At 36.9% G+C, this 22919-nt stretch overlaps 1 protein-coding gene across 2 annotated transcripts in view; it reads left to right on the top strand.

Annotated features, from left to right (window-relative positions):
- Nucleotides 1-4161, top strand: part of LOC117090785 (pregnancy zone protein) — a 62014-nt gene extending 57853 nt beyond the window's left edge. For both annotated transcript variants that reach the window (XM_033223386.1, XM_033223387.1), the window contains 6 exons: nucleotides 47-174; nucleotides 696-786; nucleotides 1324-1392; nucleotides 2253-2355; nucleotides 3404-3445; nucleotides 4007-4161. In XM_033223386.1, the coding sequence (XP_033079277.1) occupies nucleotides 47-174; nucleotides 696-786; nucleotides 1324-1392; nucleotides 2253-2355; nucleotides 3404-3445; nucleotides 4007-4029 (456 nt within the window). In that variant the 3' untranslated portion in view covers nucleotides 4030-4161. The remainder of the gene's footprint in view (nucleotides 1-46; nucleotides 175-695; nucleotides 787-1323; nucleotides 1393-2252; nucleotides 2356-3403; nucleotides 3446-4006) is intronic.
- The last annotated feature ends 18758 nt before the right edge of the window (nucleotides 4162-22919 follow it).

Raw genomic sequence — 22919 nt, 5'->3', positions numbered from 1 at the left:
GTCCCAGAAAAAGAGAGAAACTGATAGTGTCTTTGCTGTTTCACAGACATCCATGAAATATAATATTCTTCCAGAAAAAGAGGACTCCCCATTTGCTTTAAAAGTGCAGACTGTGCCCCAAACTTGTGATGGACGCGAAGGCCACACCAGCTTCCAGATCTCACTGACCGTCAGGTAAGACATTCTGACCTCATCACCTGATCTTTGGCTCCAAAGCAACTTGGAATTACCAGAAATTAATAGTCCATTTGGAAGCTATGTTATTAGATTAATATAATTTAGAATTGATATATCTATAAATGAATTTAACCTTTTATCATTATGATGTGATCCTTTCTCTACTAAAAATATAAAAGTAATATATACTAAATCACGAATGAACCATATACATGAGGTGTGCAAAAACCATAGATATGTTAAAAATGCCAATTAGCAAGATTCACTACCAAAGATTTTGATTTGATAGTTTTGGGGTGATGCTTAAACATCTGTAATTTTAGCAAGTGGCAGGCAGATCTGATGTATATTCATGTGTCCAATGTCAATGTTGCACATGTCCAGGGAACACTGACCTTTGTAGAATATTGCTGGGACAACTTATTGAAAACAGACAGGCTTAAGGTGACTCTTGAAAGCAGAAATTTGGCTTTCTTTTACGTATAAAACCCTAACTTCTTTTTTCCTTGACACTACAGTTACACAGGAAACCGTCCTGCTTCCAATATGGTGATCGTTGATGTAAAGATGGTATCTGGTTTTATTCCCCTGAAACCAACAGTAAAAATGGTAGGTGTATTTTAATCCTAATAGACCTCACACAAAAGTATGTTCTGTATCTCCAAACTGAGACCATACCAATATCAAAACCATGTCAACATCATCCTGCCTCGAAAAAAAATATTTTCCCCAAACCCAGGAAGTAAATGAACTATTTATTTGGCCCTAAGCTAAGGGACATATATGATACCAGAGAAAAGCACAAAGAGTCCCCACCCTTAGGCCACTCATAGGTTAGTTAGGAATTTAAAGCACAAAACAATAAAACCACCCCGGAAAGATAGAATATGGTTTAAATCCCAAACTGACTGACATGCACTAAAAGTTTGGGAAGGGAAAAAATCAACATGAATTAAACTTATCAAAGATGCCAGAGGATCTAATGTGTTACTTGGATATTGAAGAATAGTGGAACTCTTGACCTGAAAACAATTAGCTTTCTTTTCTTCAGAGAACGACCATTTGTCCCTTATTACAATCTGCTCTAGATCTCACAGTATTCTCACATCTGTTCTCTAACTTTCTGAGTTTTCCAATTCTCTCCAGCTTGAAAGATCTAGCTCCGTGAGCCGGACAGAAGTGAGCAACAACCATGTCCTCATTTACGTGGAACAGGTGAGGGCTCTGACATCCTGGCTGAGACTACATATAGGTCGTCTTTCTAAGTGAGTCTCTCTCCTAGAATAGTAAATAGTCAGTAATATAAGGAAAACAATCATCAGCAATGTCCTTCCAGAAAGTTTCTCTATTCCAAGAAGAATAAGAGGGGAAATCTCCTTTGAACTCCATGTAGTGTTCTGTTCTATTTTTAATTATGTTAAAGTTGGAATATGAGTATTTCCATGAAATTTAAAGTATAAAATCAATAGAACAAAAGGTGTACCATGTATTCCTTTTGTTTTAAAGACCTCACTCCCCAACAATATGAATAAATATTAAATTTGAAGTGATAAATCAATAGGACTAAAGGTTTATCATGCATTCCTGTTATTTTAAAGACTACCTCCACGAAATGAATAAATATGATCCCAGTGGTTGACTAGTGATAATATTAACATTCTAAAATGTCACCATAAAATAAAATGTGGATTTTATGAATATTTTCAAATAAGACCATAAAACAAAGAAAATGTTTTATGTATCCAAACAGAAAGAATACTTTGTGGTTTTAATTACAAGTTGCATGAAACCATGTTTCTCCAGCTTAGAACACATTCACACGGGCCCAAAGATTTAATCTCGTACCAAGGGACTACAAAATAATAGGGTTGTCTCAATTGAAGAAAATCTGTGAAAATTTGTTGACTGTAAATAGAGTTCCCCAGGATGCATTCTAAAACCCGTCTTGACATCCACAAATGTCTACTCACCTAAAGACACTGGTAAAAAAGAGTCAAAGAACATTAAGAATATGTTTTGTTCATGAGAGAAAGGAGGCTTTCTAGGTTATTGATTACTCCCACTTTTCCTTTCAGGTGACGAATCAGACACTAAGTTTTTCCTTCATGGTTCTGCAAGACATCCCAGTAAGAGACTTGAAGCCAGCAATTGTTAAAGTCTATGATTACTATGAGACAGGTGAGTGAGAGAAAAATGAAACAATTAATCTTAACCAGAGCCAAGAAATGGATCCTGTTGTGACAGTTGATCCTGTTCTTCACCCAGTTAGTCAACATTAATCTTTTGTTTCTTTCCTCCAAGATGTATACTATGAAAATGACTTACTACAGTCTGGCCAACATAGTGAAACCCCATCTCTACTAAAAATACAAAAAATTAGTCTGGTGTGGTGGTGTGCACCTGTAATCCCAGCTACTTTGGAGACTGAGGCAGGGAATTGTGTAAGCTCAGGAGACAGACGTTGCAGTGAGCCGAGGTTGCGCCATTGCACTCCAGCCCGGGTGACAGTGCGAGACTCTGTCTCAAAAAAAAAGAAAAAACAAAACAAAACAAAAAACATTTACTGAACAAATTTATCAATTAGTGTTTTTTGAGTCAGAAACTGAAGAATTTAAAAAGAATGATAATATATAGTCATCGCCTTCAAGTAGTTTAGAGACATAGGTAACATAATACAGATGAAAAGATTATATAACAAGGAAAGACTATTCATGACAAATGAGTGTTAGTGAGCTAAGCAATAAGTTTGAGAGGCAAAAACAGCACAGCACAGAAGGCTGGTGCTCAGGAAGAACAAACAGGAAGAAAGATCTGATTTGGATCCTAGAGGATGAAGGCAATTTTGGGGTCTGTAAAAGTAGGAGGAGTGTTTCAAGCTGGAACAATAATCTTAGAAAAGGAATTAAGGGAGCAAGCTGAACAAAGTGAATAGAAGCAGAGAGGTCATGGAAGAGAGAACTACAGATTAATGCAATTATGATCATCTTCCCAAGAATTTAAAATTTGAGCATATGCCATCTGAACAGGCTTCAATCTGCATCTCTGGTCTCAGGGAAAGAAAATATAAATATGCTAATGATCCTGTTTAATTCTGGTCTATTTACATGAAGTTTTGACAATTCTGATAGGGCATGCTTTTCTCCAGTAGTAAAGTGACTAGACAGATTTACCACGGTCCCTGGTTCATAGATCTTTTGTTTCTTCCTTCACCCAATGTATCTTTCAGATGAGTCCGTGGTTGCTGAGTATATCGCCCCCTGCAGCACAGGTAAGAGGTCACAGCTTATGACCAGTACTAGAATGGCATTAACCCACTTTCCAAGAGCCCCTACATTTTGAATTCTCTACGGTGCTTTTCCTACATCTGAGACAATCCACATGGCATGTCCTCACACCGAGATGAAACTGCGGCGTAGCAAGCCTATTCTGTAGAGGACTCTCCAATTTCAGATATTCACTCCCAGAAAAGTCAATAAGCTTTGTTTATTTGTAGGACAACTATCTCTAAAAGCAACATTTCACTTCACAGCTAATTGGGCTTCCTTCAACACAATGGTCAACTAATCACACCCCTCAAACCAAATCTAGCCTTACACTTAATTTTGTAAATGAAGCTTTATTGGCACATAGCCACACTTATTATTGTCTATGGCTGCCTTTGTGTGCTGATTAGTCATGACAGACCACATGACATATAAACCTAAAATAATTACCATCTGGCCTTTCACAAAGTTTGCTGACCCTGCGTAAACTCATTCTGTTGCCCACACTCAACTGAATGCTCCTCAGGAAACCCTACAACCTTCTTACGTTTTTCTTTTCTCCATAGATACAGAGCTTGGAAATGTTTGAGGACCATACAGGCTGTATATTTTGCTGGATTCTCTGTCCTATACATTTACTTACAAGGAACGGCACTATTTGTCTCTATAAAATAGACACTAAAAAGGTTTGCTGAATAAATATGTATTTCTGGTCAAACTATCATTTGGTGCATCATTCATTCTTCAGACATTAATAGCATGTTCCCATGATGAGTTATATTATTTCAAATACTATTAAGATTACAGTTGTGTAACATATTTGCTTGTATTCCAAATGTGGATATAAAGTCAAATCAAGGATAATTTTAAATAAAGTTCTAAGAAACATTAGAAAAAAATGTTCTTTGGTCTAGGAAGCTTTTACTTAGAAGCTAAAGGCAAAAGTATGTAGTACTGATTAATAATTAGGAAGGCATAAATATTTCTTGAGAAAGAATATCCTAAAAGCATCAAAAATTGATTTGACCGGAGGCAAAAATGATTGGAGTAAATGGAGAATATGTTGGAAAGAGGCAGTATTGTACAGTGGTTAAATTTTAGACACTAGAGCCAAACTGCCTAGGTTTGAATCTTGATTCCATCCCTGCCTCACCAACTAAGTCACTAGGGCAGTTATTTATTTATTTATTTTCTACTATCCCTTCCCCCGGTGAGGGTTTCTTTCTTTTTTTTCTTCAACTTTTATTTTAAATTCCGAGGTACATGTGCAGAATGTGCAAGTTTGTTACATAGGTAAACATGTGCCATAATGGTTTGCTGCACAGGTCAACCCATCACCTAGGTATTAAGCCTGACATCCATTTGCTATTCTTCCTGATGCTCTCCCTCCCCAAACTCTCCCTTACAGGCAGCAATGTGTGTTGTTCCCCATCATGTGTCCCTGTGTTCTCATTGTTCAGCTCCCACTTATAAGTGACAGCATGCGACTTTTGGTTTTCTGTTCCTGCATTAGTCTGCTGAGGATAATGGCTTCCAATTCCATCCATGTCCCTGCAAAGGACATGATTTCATTTCTTTTTATTGTGCATAATATCCCATGGTGTATATGTACCATGTTTTCTTTATACAGTCTATCATTGATGGGCATTTGGGTTGATTCTATGTCTTTGCTATTGTGAAGAGTGCTGCAATGAATATACATGTGCATGCATGTATGTTTATATCTTTATAGTAGAATGATTTATATCCTTTTGTGTATATACCCAGTAATGGGATTGCTGGGTCAAATGGTATTTCCGCCTCTAGATCTTTGAGAAACTGCCACACATTGTATTCCACAATAGTTGAACTAATTTACACTCCCACCAACAGAGTACAAGCAATCCTTTTTCTCTGCAACTTCACCAGCATGTGTTGTTTCTCGACTTTTTAATAATCACCATTTTGACTGGCATGAGATGGTATCTCATTGTCATTTTGATTTGCATTTCTCTAATGATTAGTGATATTGAACTTTTTTTCTTATGTTTGTTGGCCACATGAATGTCTTCTTTTGAGTTCACGTCCTTTGTAGGGCAGTTGTTTAACCTCACCGCCTCAGCTTTCTCATTGAGAAATGAAAATAACAACAGATTCTATTGCTGAAATACCAGGGGTCCGGTCTAGGTCCTGCTGCTTGCTGCACGGAAAGCCAATCACAAGTATTGCCAAGGAACAAGGCTTTAATTGGGTCCTGCAGCTGAGGAGATGGGAGTTCAGTTCCAAATCCATCTTCCTGACCAACTAAAACCAGGATTTTATATAGCAGGGAACAAATGTAACAACTTGTAAGAAAATGGGAACTAGGGAGGGACAAGGAAGCAATTATGATGAATGAGGGATCCAATGTCTCATTGTCTGGATGTGGTGATCTGGTGAGTTTCAGTTCTTTTATACTTTCTTTTGAGAGGCCTAAAGTTCCTTTCCTGAGGAAGGAAGTCAGATAAAACGAATGTAAGTTTCAAGTTTTAAGACCAGAAATGTTAATTTCTATGTTTATCCAAAATAAAAGTTTATGGGATTATTGAGTCAGTTTCAACTCTAGCTCAAAGTATTATTTATGAGAATGTGCCATCCTCCTGGAAAAGAGAAATAACTGAATCAAGCAATGACTCAATGCTTCTGCTCAAATGAGTTGTATGTCAATTTCACTTACATTCTATTGGCTAAAGCAAGTCACATGACCAAGCCTGGCTTTAATGCTCTAATAATAAGATTGATGGTGGAGTGCTGTGACTTTTCTCACAGACAGGCACACAAGCCACATGACAATGTGAAGAAATACATAATTGTCTTACAGGGACAACAGTAGATAATTGAGAAAAAGCCTGAAATTCCACACAGGAGTGAAACATAAATACAACTTAATCTCACAAGCTTTTATTAAATAGTTCACCCATAGCACACTAATTTGAAAGGATGCCTTTATCCTATACTAAATTCCCACACATTTTGTGGGGTATTTAATGAATTTCTAGTCTGTTTCTTTGCTCTCTCTGTGTATTCATATATCACATTATTTTAATTGTCATAACTGTATATTTTAATATAGGGATAGTTCTTCATCATTGCTCTTATTTTTCTCAACTACACCTTTATTTTCTCATATGAAATTTAGAATCAACTTTGTTATTTTTTTTAAAAAAGTTGGAATCTCATCAAATGTGTGCATTCACATAGGGAACATGGTCAGCTTTTCGAGGTTGAGTTCTCTTATCCAAGAACAGGTTGTATTTATTTATTTATAATTGTCATTTTTCAAGTCTCCTTATGTGTGTTTCAGTATTTTAAAGTTTTTTCTGTATAGGATACATATACATATATAGGATATATATATATATTAGTTTATTTCTAGGTCTCATATTCTTATTAAAAATGTATATATATTTTATTATATAAACTAGTTACATATAAAAAGATTTGCTATGGAATTCTCTTTTATTAAGATATAATTTATATACCATAAAATGCACAAATGTTAATGGCAAAGCTTGATCAATTTTTATTTATGGTCAAATCCTATAGAACATTTTCAGAATCAATCAATCCATTCCACTTGGTTACCTTGCAACCTCAGATCACTGATGAGTACAAGAAAGGTTATAGTTTTCAAATATTATCCCATTTTATTTCTTCTTGTTACAAGGAAAGCAACATTTTATTGCAGCTTTTTATATCCCACATAGAAGCTGAACTCCAAGATCATCATTTTGCAGCTCATAATGAAATAATGGATCTAAGGCTTGCACACCAACAGTTTCTAACATTACAAAAAGTGAAACAGATACTCAGGGGATCTTGATAAATGAATAAAATACTACCTGTGAGGTTACAAAAATGCCAAAAAACAAAAATCAAAGCTAATTCTGCTTAAGCCTAGATATATCTATTAATTTTCAGAAAACACAGAGTTCAAAGGAGCATGTTAAATTATATAATGGGTATGTAATCTGCAAAATTTGTACATGAAGGAAAACATTGCAAATTCTCCCATAAATACATTATCTCAGAAAGAGAAAGAACTTATAAGTTAAAAAGAGATTTAAAAGACATATTAATCAATCACAAAGTATGAACCTAAATTAGATCTTGATTCAAACAACATAAAAAAATTATGACATTTAATCAGCAATTAGAAATTTGTGGCAGCTAAATATTTGAATACTTATGATATGAAATATTTTTACTAAATGTTTATATACAACAATAATGTTGTGCTTTTGTTTGAAAAAAAATTCTTATCTTCTAGAACCAAATACTTAAGGATATTGCTTCCAAATGATAGTAGGAGAGGTATAGTGGTAGAATGTAGATGGCAATATGGATGGGATGTGGGAAGGGTAAAATTGTACATGGGTTAATAGATATTGGGGATGTGCATTGTGGATATATTTTAGTATTATAGTATTGTATGTCTGGATTCATAATACTGTCTTGTCTAATTTTGTTTTGTTTGAAACTCTTTGTCATATAAACTTTAAAATTAAAAGTGAATAATAATGAAAGTCATAAAACTATTTAGACTGAAAAATAATTAAAACATTAAATGTCAAAATACCTGGATTGGGTCAGAGGTGGTGGCTGATGCCTACAATCCCAGCTATGCAGAAAGCTGAGGCAGGAAGATAGCTTGAGCCCAGGAGTTTGAGGTTATAGTGAGCTACAGTTACACCACTGCCTTTTAGCCTGGGTGACAGAGCAAGACCCTGTCTCTAAAAAGGAAAAAAAAAAAGAAAGAAAAAAAAAAACTGAAGTTGTTTAAAGTAAAACTTAAAATTCAGGGAAGTGCTTGCCATGGGTCTCTCACACAGTTGCAGTCAGATGCTGACTAGGGCTGCAGTCCTTTGCAGATTCGACTTGACTAGTGTCCAAGACAGCTCCTCATACAGCATGCAGTCAATGCTAGCCAACACCTGGGGATGTCAACAAAGGTGCCTACAAGTGGCCTCTCCTTGTGATTCAGATTCTCACAAAATGGTCACAGGATTCCAAGAGGGTGTGTCTGAAATACAGGCATTGCAGGGGACCAAGGAAGAAATTAAAAGACCTCTTAGCCTAACTTTGAAAGTCATACATTATCACTTCCATCATATACCTTTTATCTAGTGCAATTCACAGGGCAAGCCCAAATTTAAGGGGAGGAGACTACACAAGGGCATGAATACTAGGAGGCATGGTTCAGTGGGGGAGCAATTTTCAGCAACTAGATACCCTAATCTTCCTTGGGGCCCCAGTGATTTGCAGCTCTCCTGTGTGCAAAATACACTCATGCATAATCCCTTCCAATATTTGATGTCTCATTACAATACTGCACCATTCTCAAGCTTGAAATCTAGGATCTTATCATCTAAATTATGTCCAAGTACATTTGAGGTCCCTAGAGTTCATCTTCTTTGAGTGCAGTTTCTAACGCACAGTTTCTCTCAATCTGAAGACCTGTAGAATAAAAACACAAGTCATCCGCCACCACACAGCTGGGAGGAGTCACAGGATAACTGTAACAGACATTACTGCTTAAAAGGGTAGAGAACAGGAGGCACATATGAGTTACTGGTCCATAGCCATTCTGAAACATAACCAGGAACATGTCACCAGTTCTCTCACCAGGGCTCAGTTCTGCTTCCTCAGAGTAGTTCTCTGCTGGTCTGGGTTTATTGTACATGCTAATCAATCCTTTCTTTTTCACAAGAATGGACATGTGTTAGTTGAGAAGGGTTCTCGGCCTTTTGCCTATCTATAAAGTTTGAGGGCTCTAAAATCTCTTTTCATTTTGAATTGTCTCTATCATTTGAAGTTGAATCTGGCAATGTTTCTACTAATACAATTCTCTTAAAAGTTCATGAGTTTCCTATGAACCTCAGTGAGATTTATTCCCTAAGACAAAAGCAACACCTACAAATCTCTCCAACAAAGACCATTCTCTAGCTTAGGCCATGTGTGAGGCTGTTGTGAATAGAATTATTAGGATTTCTGTTGCCTAGCAAATATGGTCTAAAAGACACACCCTTAAATTTCTTAGAAGTCATTTTTTTTTAACCTAAGAAAACCTGCTAAACATACCTTACCTAGTTCTGAATCTTAATGCAGGATGTTGCAATCAAAATTTTGACTTTATCTTATCCTGAGGTCACATTTGTTGTCCTGCCAAAAACATTTGTAAATAAATATGATAATTTTGCATATGATAAAATTAACATCCCAAAACAATTAGTAGGGTATGGACCTTCAAAAAAAGCAAAAAGATAAGAATATGTTGGTACAGATAAGTATTCATCTATATAACAATAAAGTGTGACACATTCTTCATGCCCTACAGGAAGATTCAAAATTTACTAAATACTTAAGTGTTAAAAAGGAAGCTATAAAAGTAGAAAACATGAGATTTATAAATTTGGAGTGGGAAAGACCTTTTGAACCAAAATTCAAAATCCAGAAGGCATCAAATAAAAGACTGATATATTCAATATATTTAAAGCAAAATCTTTAGTGGAGTAAAAAAAACAACAACAAACAAACAATCAAAAAAACCCACCATACACAATTTCAAAAACGAACAACAAACTTGGAAACAAAATACCTGCATTTACAAATCACATCACTGGAATGCCTATAAAATAGAGTGAGAATCTAGAAATTTAGTAAAAGATGTGAACAAGCAGCTCATAAACAGTCAAAGAAGGGAACATATAAATGGCCCTTAAGTTATGAAGCCATGCTCACCTTTATTTGTCAAAAGAGATACACAAATTAAGGTCAAATTGTGACGTTATTTTTCACATATTTGATTGTCAGAAATCCAAAAATCTGGTGACACCTTGAAGGCAATGCTATTGGTAAGCTCAGCATTCATACATTGGTAGTTCTGATGAAGGTAAATGTGTACTGCTTCTATGGAGAGTAATATGTCAATGTCAATCAAAATTCAAAAAAATGCACATACTCATTAATTCAGAAATTCCACTTATGCAAAATTTTTCCATAGACATTCTTGCATACAAATGAAATGCCATATGAACAAAATTGTTCATTTTAGGATTGTTTGTTATAGTTGGTCAAGGACTAGCTAAATTATGGTTTATCAAAGCAATAAAATAATATGCAACTGCAAAAAAGAAAACAGAAATAGAATGAGAAAACTACGAGCTAAAAATTCTTCCATATATAGTTAACTAAAAATAAATGGTGTCTAATAATGTATATTGTATGCTGGCCTTTGTATTGAAAAATAAAAATAAATATATATATACACATATACATACATATTGTATTAATTTATATCTAGAAACAAACTCTTAAAGTATGCAAGAAGTTACTGATGGTTTGGAGTAGAGGGAAGGAGTAAAAATTGGGTCAGTGTAGGAAGGCACAGATATCATATGCTTTTCTATATTTTTTTAATATATTAACATTTTTCTATTTTAAAATTAAACTTAAAAATATCATATAATTATTCTATTTGTGGTAACAGCCACAATGAAACTTATTTGATTTAAATTTTATTTTTTAATTATATAAAGCTGAATGAAAATTTTTGTTTTATATACAAACACTCTGAATGATTTATTTCAAGCTTATAGATTAGAATACTCAGATTAAAGCATTATCATAGTTCCACAGATTTATCAAGTCTTTATATATTTTATTATTCTTTATTCCATTAGATACCAGAACATCTTTTAGAATTATTCAATTAATTTCTAGTTATTTTACCAAGAAAACAAAGAATGAGAGACAGTGGGTATAGACAATACGTTTGTAGAGATTTGTTCTAAAAGGGAACAAAAAGTTGGGATTGTAGTTCAGGGGAGATATGGATCAAGGCAAGAATGCTAGAAACTGCTAACTATCCTCCAGTATATATTCTACCCCATTTTTCTTTTCAGTATCAGAACCTTTTGAGTTTTAGTGCATGACCACTAAGCCACTGAAGCAGCATCATTGTCTGGGGTAAACACCCGGGTTCGTCCTATCTCACCAAAAGGATTAAGGACACAAACACATGTGGGTGTGTTAAAAAGGGGAAAGTTCAATAGGCAGAAGAACAGAGGCCTGTCTCTCTTGCAAGAGACAGGTGTCCAAAAAAGGAAGAGGGGTGGACAGCAGCAGGTTTTATAGACAGGCTTGAGGAGGCAGTGTCTGATTTACACAGAGCCCAAAGATTGGTTGGACAAGATGTGATGCCTACATAGTGTGTGGGGAAGGCTGGTCGCTCCACCTTAATCTTATTATGCACATAGCCTTTCTACTTGGCCAGTGCCATTTTGTCTCCTCCTTACTGTACACGTAGCTGGCAAACAGAATGGAAGACAAAGCCGCGATTTTGATCGTGCCTAGTCACAGGTAGCCTATTGGCATAACTGCTGGCATTCACCTGTCCAAACTTCCAGCTTGCTTGTCTATGTCTGTAGCTCAATTTTACAGGCCGCTCTTTGTTAGAAAAGGAAATGACTTGGGGACTGCTTTTCATTAAATGGAAAACCTTACTGAGAACCCCCGTAACCTCACTATCCGCATAAGTAATTTCTTCTCAACTCCTATATCACCACAAATATCATTTCCTCGCTTTCCTTACAATTAGTTTTGACCAACAGAGTAGAGTAACACCAAGATGTTAGCAGAGGAGATGTGCTCAACTTTCAGATCCTCTCTTTAAAGATAAAGCCTCTTGCCCAGAACTGCATACCCACTTCTCCCTCTTCTCTTCCTACCCATCCTATCCTTGCTTCTGTCTTGAAAACAGAGCAGCCACTTTGGACCCAGAACCAGAAGTCATGGATTGAGGATGATAAGTGGGCACATTGTTTCCTCAGATTACCTCATTTTCAGAGCTGCCCCACCACCTCTAGACTATTTTGTGTAAGTGGAATTAACTTATATCTTATTTAAGCTATAAGAAAGATTGTGAAATAATATAATCCATTATACAATGTTCATGTGTGGCTGAAAATGATCCAGTACATCCCTTCCTCACACCTTATACAAAAATTAATTCAATATGGATTAGAGACTTAAATGTTAGACCTAAAACCATAAAAACCCTAGAAGAAAACCTAGGCAATACCATTCAGGACATAGGCATGGGCAAAGGACTTCATGTCTAAAACACCAAAAGCAATGGCAACAAAAGCTGAAATTGACAAATGGGATCTAATTAAACTAAAGAGCTTCTGCACAGCAAAAGAAACTGCCATCAGGGTGAACAGGCAACCTATAGAACGTGAGAATATTTTTGCAATCTCCTCATCTGACAAAGGGCTAATATCCAGAACCTACAAAGAACTCAAACAAATTTACAAGAAAAAAACAAACAACCCCATCAAAAAGTGGGCAAAGGATATGAACACACACTTCTCAAAAGAAGACATTTATGCAGCCAACAGATACATGAAAGAATGCTCATCATCACTGGTCATCAGAGAAATAAATGCAAATCAAAACCACAATGAGATACCATCTCACACCAGTTAGAATGGCGATCATTAAAAAGTCAGGAAACAACAGGTGCTGGAGAGGATGTGGAGAAATAGGAACACTTTTACACTGTTGGTGGGACTGTAAACTACTTCAACCATTGTGGAAGACAGTGTGGTGATTCCTCAAGGATCTAGAACTAGAAATATCATTTGATCCAGCCATCCCATTACTGGGTATATAGCCAAAAGATTATAAATCATGCTGCTATAAAGACACACACACGTACGTTTATTGAGGCACTATTCACAATAGCAAAGACTTGGAACCAACCCAAATGTTCATCAATGACAGACTGGATTAAGAAAATGTGGCACATATACACCATGGAATACTATGCAGCCATAAACAAGGATGAGTTCATGTCCTTTGTAGGGACATGGATGCAGCTGGAAACCATCATTCTTAGCAAACTGTCGCAAGAACAGAAAACCAAACACTGCATGTTCTCACTCATAGGTGGGAATTGAACAATGAGATCACTTGGACACAGGAAGGGGAACATCACACACCGGGGCCTGTTGTGGGCTAGGAGGAGGGGGGAGGGATAACATTAGGAGATATACCTAATGTAAATGATAAGTTAATGGGTGCAGCACACCAACATGGCACATGTATACATATGTAACAAACCTGCATGTTGTGCACATGTACCCTAGAACTTAAAGTATAATAAAAAAGAAAAAGAAAAGAAAAGAAAATGATCCAATACAGAGAAATAAATTGATGATAAGACATTGATGGGAGAGAGGAATAGAGTTCATGACTAAAGAAATGGGACAGGCCCAGTGCTCCCACGGAGAGGGGTTGCCTTAAATAGGAGGTGAAGGAGCTTATCCATGAATCCATCATAACACAATGGAGGGCTTAATACATGGGTAGTGTAGACCCAGGAAATTTTGTTGCAAAGCTTGCATGGGAAGTTAAACTTTTTAAAATTTATCTTCTATTTAAATTGTATTTATATCCTCCAGTAGTTACTGCTCTGTTTATTCCTTGTGTGTTTGGTCTTTGTTTGTTTACTTGTTTGCCTTATTTGTAATGTTTGTTGTTTTTCACATTTGTGAGGTAAAGTTTCATTAATAATTCCCAAGAAAATTTGGCATTAGGGTTGGAATATCCTTCCTATTTGCACTCAGACTGACATTAGAAATGGAAGGTTGTCAATTAAGATCTTTCAGCCAAACATACAGAGCTTGCAGACAATATCCCATTCAGGAAAAAGCAGACCTATACGCATCTGTCTCATTGCATTTGCATGCTTTAGTCCTTTACTTCCTTGAGGTCTTTTTAAAACTGAATTTAACAAGAGACTTCTGGCCACATCACCTACACACATATTATATATAAACACCCACACCAAAACCCTTACTCCCTAATCACCTTACCCAGTTTTATTTTTCTCTGTACCATCAAGTAATGTACAGATGTGAGACAGAGAGAGAGAGAGAGAGAGAGATATTATAGAGAGGTAGATGGATACAGTTATTTGTTTATTTACGATTTTTCTCTCTCCACAAGACAAAATTTCCATGATCATTATGCAGGACGCTTTGGGAAAATCATTAAATTACAAAAGTAGTAGCAAGAGAGGAATAAGGGCACAAAAGAACTACAAAACATATAGAAAAAATTAACAAAATGGCAATAGTAAGTCCTTAGCAATTAATAAATACTTTAATTGTAAATGCTTAAACTTGTGAATCAAAAGCTATGATGTGGCTGAATGAATTAAAAAATGATATTGGCCGGGCACAGTGGCTCACGCCTATAATCCCAGCCCTCTGGGAGGCCGAGGTAGGTGGATCACAAGGTCAGGAGTTCAAGATCAGCCTGGCCAAGATGGTGAAACCCTGTCTCTACTAAAAATACAAAAAAAAAAAAATTAGCCAGGCATAGTAGAGGGCGCCTGTAGTCCCAGCTACACAGGAGGCTGAGGCAGGAGAATGGCGTGAACCCGGGGGGTGGAGCTTGCAGTGAGCCAGAGATCGCACCACTGCACTGCAGCCTGGGTGACAGAGTAAGACTCTGTCTCAAAAAAAAAAAAAAAATCTTCAAAGAATAAAATGGGAGTAACCTGCAACCTACAGATTATTTTAATGGAAAGAGACATGGTGGCTACAGTTAACAATATTGTATTCTTGAAAAATGCAAAGGAATAGAGTTTAACCATAGGACAACTATATGAGGTAATGTATACGTTAATTAGCTTGATTTAACCATTCTACAATGAATATATATTTCAAAACATTGTCGTACATGGTAAATATATACAATTTTATCTGTTTAAAATAATTTCTAAAGTAATTTTTAAACATCATTTAAAAATAAACAAGGGTATAGCAGATGGTAAAATTAGATGGCATGAAAGTAGTTAATGCCTTTTATAGAGGGAAAAAAAAAAAACAAGTATTGAGAAGAGGTATGGGAGAAAAAAAAACCAACTGGTCACCTCTTAATGGAGATACAAAACAAGTCAAGGTCTCAGTAGGAAGCCATGCTTCAAATTCAAACGTAAAGGCATCATTTGGAGAAGGCTATAAGATATTTTGCTAATAATAGGTTCTGTCCAAAAGACTTAGCTTGAAGTGTTTAAGGAGTCATGGGAGAATGGTAGGGTGGCTATATTAGAGTGGAGCCATAAGACAGTAAGAAACTGGCTGATGAAAGATACATGAGTGGAGAAGTGATGTCAGCAAGATGACATAGTAGGAAACCCTGTTCTTCCCCCAGGCTTCTCCTTGTCCCACCCATGAATACCAATTTAGTAACAATCATGGACAGATTCCCTTTGTGAGAAATTCAAAGGCTAATTGAAAGATTCCTGCATCTTAAACAAATGTAAAAGCGACTCACCGAAGCCAGTAAGATTCAGGACATGCTATGGCTCATGAGAGGCTAAAAAATAGAAAAAAGAAGATTCAGAACACTCCAGCATAGCACAATACAATCAGAAAGAGGCCCCCTAGCTCCCAGTTTCTCTTAGGGGAGACAAGGGGTTACCTCACACATCTTAACTTTTCTGAGGGGTCTCCCCCAGAGAATTAGCTTCTGTCTTGCCAGTAATAGAGCTCTGACAAGCACAGTCTAGCTGCTTGAAGGAGAATGAAGATGGCAAGTTGGACTAGTAGGCACTATAGATCCTTCTCCCTGGTCAACACAGAGTGTGTGGACAAAAAATTTCCAGCTCTCAGCTTTCCCTTAGGGAGAGAAAGAGTTGATCCATGTGTCTAATACCCTAACTTTTCTATAGATATCCAGACAACTGGAATCTGCCTTGCCAGTCAGAGAAATCAGAGGAGTCTGCACAGTTTAGCCCCACCTTGGGAGGAAGGAGGTGGCAGCTTGGAATGCTAAACGCCATTAATCCTTCCCCTTGCTAGCAGACAGTGAATGGATTTTTTAAATCCCAGCTCTCAACTTCCCCCTGGGAAAAGAAAGAGTTGATCCATGCATCCAGTACTCCAACTTCTCTGTGACTGACCAAGGAATTGGTACCTATCTTGCCAGTCAGGGAGCTCTGATGGGTCCAGCACAGACTGGCTGCCTGGGGGAGAAAGAAGGCATTGATTTGAAGTGGTGAACACTATAACTCCCCTAGCTCACTACAAAACAAGCAGACAAGAACCACAGCTTCCTGCTTCTCTCTGAGAAGAGAAAGGATTGTTAGACTCTACCACAACCTCCAACAAGGCTGATTGGTAGGAGTCTTCTCCTATACAAGACTAGTCCATGAAGAATGGAAGAGGTGCCTTCCTTTGTCTAATGCAGAAGCAACAACACAGAGAGTCAAAGAAAATGAAGAATTAGGCAGATATTCCTTTAAAGAGGAACAAAATACATTCTAGAAATTAACCCTAATGAAATGGAATTATATGATTTACTTTATGGATAATTCAAAATAATTATCATAAAGATGCTTACTGAAATCAAAAGAACGATGTATAAGCAGTGAGAATTTCAACAAAACCATAGAAAATATCAAAAAGTACCAAGCAGAAATCATTGAGCTGAAAAACACAGTAACTTAAAAATTCACTATAAGAGTTCAACAGCCAACTAGATAAAGCAGAAGAAAGGATCAATTAATTTGAATACCAGTCATTGGAAGTAGTTCAGTCTGAAGAGCAAAACAGACAAAGAAATAGAAAGTGTAGAAAGTCTGAGGAACTTACGTAGCACCATCAAATTGACCATTATACAAATTATGAGAGTCACAAAAGGAGACTAGAAAGAATGAAACAACTTATTCATAGAAATAATGACTAAAATCTTCTCAATCTGAAAAAGGAAATGGAATCCAGTTTGGAATCAAAAATAACCAAGTAAGATGAACCCAATGAAATCCACATAAAAATACATAATAATTAAATTATCAAAAGTAAAAGAGAATTTTGAAAGCAATAAGAGAACAGTGACTTCTAAGACAGACAAATGCCTGAAAAGATTATCAGCTGGTTTTTCAGCAGAAATTTGCAGTCCAGAAGGCAGTGAAATTATTCATAGTGGTAAAACAATACAAACCTGCTAATCAAGAACACTATACCTGGGAAACCTGTCCATCAAAAATGAAGGAGCAATAAAGACTTTCTCGGACAAACAGAAGCTGAGGGAGCTCATCACCTTTAGATTTGTCTTACCAGAAATGCTAAAGAGAGTTTTTCAACTGAAAGAAAAGGACACTAAACAGCAACACAATATCAAGAGAAAGTATGAAACGAATTGGCAGGTCGGGCGCGGTGGCTCAAGCCTGTAATCCCAGCGCTTTGGGAGGCCGAGATGGGTGGATCACGAGGTCAGGAGATCGAGACCATCCTGGCTAACACAGTGAAACCCCGTCTCTACTAAAAAATACAAAACACTAGCCAGGCAAGGTGGCGGGTGCCTATAGTCCCAGCTACTCAGGAGGCTGAGGCAGGAGAATGGCGGGAACCCGGGAGGCAGAGCTTGCAGTGAGCTGAGATCCGGCCACTGCACTCCAGCCTGGGCGACAGAGCAAGACTCTGTCTCAAAAAAAAAAAAAAGAAAAACACATGATACTGTATTACTATAATGCTAGTGAGTAAATCACTTTTAATTCTAGTTAAAAGTTAAAAGACAAAAGTATTAAAAATAACAAGCTAAAATATGTTTTAAAACATAAAATAGATATCAATTTTCACAAAAATAACATAAAGTGTGTAGGGACAGATGATAAATGGTAAAGTTTTTGTATGTGATTAAACTGAAGTTCTTATCAGCTTAAAACAGACTGCTATAACTACAAGATATTTTGCGTAGACTCCAAGGTAACCCCAGAAAGTTACACAAAAGACAGAAATTTAAAAATCAAAGTATATTGATATGCAAAAAACAATAAACACAAAGGAGGACAGCAAGAGAGGAAAAGACAGACAAAATTATTACAAGGCTAACATAAAACAACTAACATGGCAATAATAAATCTTTCCCTGTCAACAATTACTTTAAATGCAAATCGAGTAAACCTCCCAGTGAAAACACATAGAGTGGCTGAAAGGATAAAAAAAGACCCAAATATGTTCTATGTACAAGGTACTTACTTTACATTTAAGAATACACATAGGCTGAAAGTGAAGGGATGAAAAAGGTATCCCATGCAAATGGTAATCACAAGAGAGTAGTTGACAGGGTAGGAGTATCATCATCTTGGACAAGCACTGGCATTTTAAAGTTCCCCTTAATCAAAAACTGCCCCAAAGGGCATCAGCCTAATGGCTAATGTCAGCAAGACCATAAATCACAAATAACATCTCCGACCAGAAACATTCCAACATGAAAATAAACCCTCCCTGACCAGAGACATGCCTGCCCTGAGATAACCTCCCCTACAGCCAGAGAGATGTCAGCCCCAAGATAACCTTACCTCTCACCAGAGACATTCCAACCCCACAATAAACTTCTCCTCCATACAGAAACATTCCAAGTCTGTGATAAGCTCTCTCACCCTAAAACTGTTAAATCCTCTTAGTCTGTAAGAGAGAGTGGTCCTGACCGAAATTGACCAGAAGCCCCTCTCAGGTTGATTCTCCAAAATAAACCTGTCTTTGACTGTTAAGCCACTAATCATGTTTCTTTCCTCTTTAACTCTTACATTTGGTGCCAAAACCCAGGACGGGTGTTGTGGGTAGAGGCTCTCTTGCAACCCAGGAAGCAGTGGGCAGTGGCAGCTCGTCCTACTGGATCCTGAGAGTCTCTGGCCAACCATCCCATCTTGCCTCTTACTTCACTTTTCAAGTGATTTACATGAGCAGGACAACTAACCTGAAGGGAACTGTGAGGCTTGAGCTGGGGCTACTCTCCAGTGGGCTCTCAAAACTCTCAGGTCTCAGGAATCCACTTCGGACCATCCACAATGGGTATTTTTGCTCTCTAGCCCTTGTCCCCTCCTCCTCCTTCCTCCTCCCTCCTCCTCCCTTTCCTCTCCCTCTCTCTTCCTCTCTCTTCCTCTCTCTCTGTCTCTCTCTCTCTTTCTCTCTCTCTCTCTCTTCCTCATGTGGCTCCAGTTCAAGAGGCTCTTTGCCAATTCCAACTGGAACATCCCATATTGGACACTAATCCAGCCAACTGGTAAGATCTGCCTTCCCCTGGCTTTCTCACGGTACCCAAGAAAGTCAGGAATGCCATCCCCATCCTCAGAGGACCAGTGGGACTAGGCTAGAAGAAATCTTGGGGACACTCAGTTTCTTCTCAGCTTAATTGTCCTCTTTAGAAAGAGGATTCTGGGTCTGTCTTTTGTCTGGGGACACCTAGAACAAAAACAGACACCCTAGGCTTCTTCTTACCAGTCTACATGAGTGCCCAACAATCCAACATTCCTATGTCCTCTCCACTGGGCTGTCTCCTTCACAGCCTTGCCAAACTTGGTTTATGGGAAGCATAAAGCCAAAGTGTTTGGCTTTTTATTGCAATGTGGCCAGGCCCCAATACAAATTAGACAATGACAGCTAATGGCCAGAAAATGGCACCTTTGATTTTCAAATTCTCAGGGACCTTGACAACTTTATAACCAGGAACGGCAAATGGCAAGAGGTTCTTGCCTGAATATTCAGGCTTTCTTCTACCTTAGATCCTGACCCTCTCTGTGTCAAGCTTGCACCCCTCATGAAATCCTTCTTAATAAAAACCTTCCCCAGGTTTCTCCTTTCTCTGAAATTCCTTCCTTCTAAACCCCTTCCTCTGAAACCCCTTTTGACCCTACAGATGGATGCCCTCTCTATTCTCATTCCTCTGCATCCTCTTCTTGCCTGTCTGAACCCTCAGCCCCAAACTCCACTCCTCCTCTTTCTCCACCTGTTACTCATTCAAAACCTACTCCAACCAGTCAAACCACCTCTGCCTTTCTCCCACTCTGGGAAGTGGCTGGGGTTGAAGGTTTTGCTTGTGTTCATGTCCCTTTCTCCATGTCTGATTTGTCATAGATTAAACAGCACCTTGGATCTTTCTCTGAAAATTCTCTCATTATCACAGGGAATTCCTGCACATAACCCAATCCTTTAATTTAACTTGGCATATTATCTATATAATTCTAACCTTGTCCCCCACCCCTGATGAAAAAGAGCACTCAGCTTAATTAAAATGGATGTCTAAGCTATGAATATAGTCAAAGGCCTTTATGTTTTTCTCTTCATAAATCTTGTTTTCCTGGAAAACGTTTCTTCCCAGTCAACTGAATTACTTCTCTCCATTCTTTCTTGCCACTCTTGGTGCAGGTATGAAAGGCCCTCAAGTGACTTCTGGTGGCCTGGGATTCCTTGGGAAAACAAAAGTTGCCCAAATCCCATTTTGGGAAAAACCTTTGTTTTCCTTATGGAATCCCTGGAATTAGAGGTAAATAAGTACTTCTCAAAATTTGTCTTTGTCTCCCAGCTATACTTATTTATTAGGCCCTAGAGATTATTTTCCTAGCCCTGTTCTTAAAGTGCCTCACCCAAAGACCAATAATCCAACTGGAAAATTGGAAAAAAAAAAATATTATAACTACTGGATTTTCTTCTGATTGTCTGTGTGGCTATATATGTGTTAGGTGTGCAATGTCTATTTGAAAAGCTCTAATTAACTGCCCTAAGAAAAATAACTGCTTAAATCAAATATTTTCAAGGGAAAAGTAAAAGCTGTAGGACCTTTCAGTCCACATGACTTTAATCTTTAAAACGTACTGGTACAGTAAAATTCGAAATGTTTTAAGAGTTGCCCGCATACATTTTTGTTTGCATTTATTAATCAAGCAATTTCAAACTTATCTCTGCCAAATACTATAAGGTGGCAATATTTTGCATAGAGTCTACAAAACTATAACTCAGCCCAATCAGAATAATCTTTGCTTGTGTAACTTTTTAATAAATGAAGCATAAATATTGGTTTAATAAAGATAGCTTCATCTTGAACTATTTAGTGAAATACCCTAACTTCTAATCTTGTGGCCTTAGGCAGTCTAGTCCACAGACATGAAGGAAGTTTGTTTTGGGAAAGGACTATTATCATCCTTGATATTAAAGAAAAGAGAATTTATATTAAAAGGAATCACATATGGTAAATTCTTGTCCTAAAGTAAATTAACTGGTTGTTTAAAGAGAGATGTTTACATCAAAGTTGAGGCACGTCAGAGATTTTCCATGTAAGTCATAAAAAATTTATAAAAGGGAATTTATGCAAGAAATGTTGTACAATTTAAAAGTGATTAGGCCTCCTGAATGCTTTATAAAATGCTATATAACTCTTAGCTGTACAACTTGCCTGCTTTGCAGCTAGGTAAGACCTAGGACACATGGAGTTAAATGCTGGAATAAGTCAGACCTTATCTGAACTTCTGTCTGGGTCCTAAGCTCTCCACCTAGTACATAATTAAAATCCCAAACTTACCAACAAAAGTAAAGGTTGCTAAAAGTTAACAGTGTAACATGTATTTAAAACTATTGAAAAAACAGTTTACATATACTTTTGGTAAAAAGATTATAAGGAGGCATGAGAATGTGGATTTTTACCTAGATTAAAAGGTTAAAGAATTGTTTTAAGTTGAATAAAATGAAAATGAAGGTTTAAGCAAGTTTTTGAAGGTTAATTGTAAAGGAAATTCTGTGTGTAAATATACTGGCTAAAGTTGAAGGGGTATCGTCTACTTGTTCTGTAAACTGACATTAAAATAAAAGCACAATGGGTTTCTCTTAAAGCACTAACCTGCTCTTTAACAAAAATTATAAAGGGTTAAAAAGGGTCTATAGAAATCTTACCTTATGGTCAAACATTAAAATTGGGTAAATGTGTCTACAAGGTTCTATTAAAAATTGAGTTTAACATTAATAGCACACTAATATAAAGGTAAAATTTGGCTTATTTGGTATAAAATAATACAGGAAGCATTGTCAAATTTAAAATGGTGTTTGACTTTCTTTGGGCTATATTTGTATAAATATGTTATTGGTATGTGTTCCAAAGTTATAAGAGACTCCTATATTTCTGATATATCTTAGGGTATGTTATCAGTATTAATTCTAATTGTTATATTAAAATTATTGCATGCCACAAAGGTAACAGATATTCTTGTCAACTGTGACTTTAACTGTGGCTACCATAAAACTTTTTGTCATCCATAAACAATTGTTGTCTTGTTTTTGGTCTCTAGAGACTAAAGTAATCTTTTTGACTTTTTCAGGATTTTTAAGTGATGGTAATATAGTTATTTGCATAAGTGCAATAAGAATCTGTTTTATTTTGTAACAGAACACAATTTGAAAAACTGGTTATTTTACCAAGGCTTTGACTGGAATGGTGTGCTCTCCTTTAAGGAATCAAACTTGACTTACGGGGCCAATAAAGCTCTTGGGAAACTGGCCTCATATTTTATGTGCACAGTCCCTGTACAGGGTTTCTGACCTGTGGTAAGTAAAGAATGTCACTTTCTGATAAGCCAGGACCACCAAATTATCTTGGAACCTCAAGAGGAGAGGAATT

This window comes from Trachypithecus francoisi, unplaced genomic scaffold (genome assembly GCF_009764315.1).
Source record: "Trachypithecus francoisi isolate TF-2019V2 unplaced genomic scaffold, Tfra_2.0 Lachesis_group11, whole genome shotgun sequence".
In the NCBI taxonomy this organism is placed as follows: Eukaryota; Metazoa; Chordata; class Mammalia; order Primates; family Cercopithecidae; genus Trachypithecus; species Trachypithecus francoisi.
This window is presented reverse-complemented; position numbering and strand designations above follow the sequence as displayed.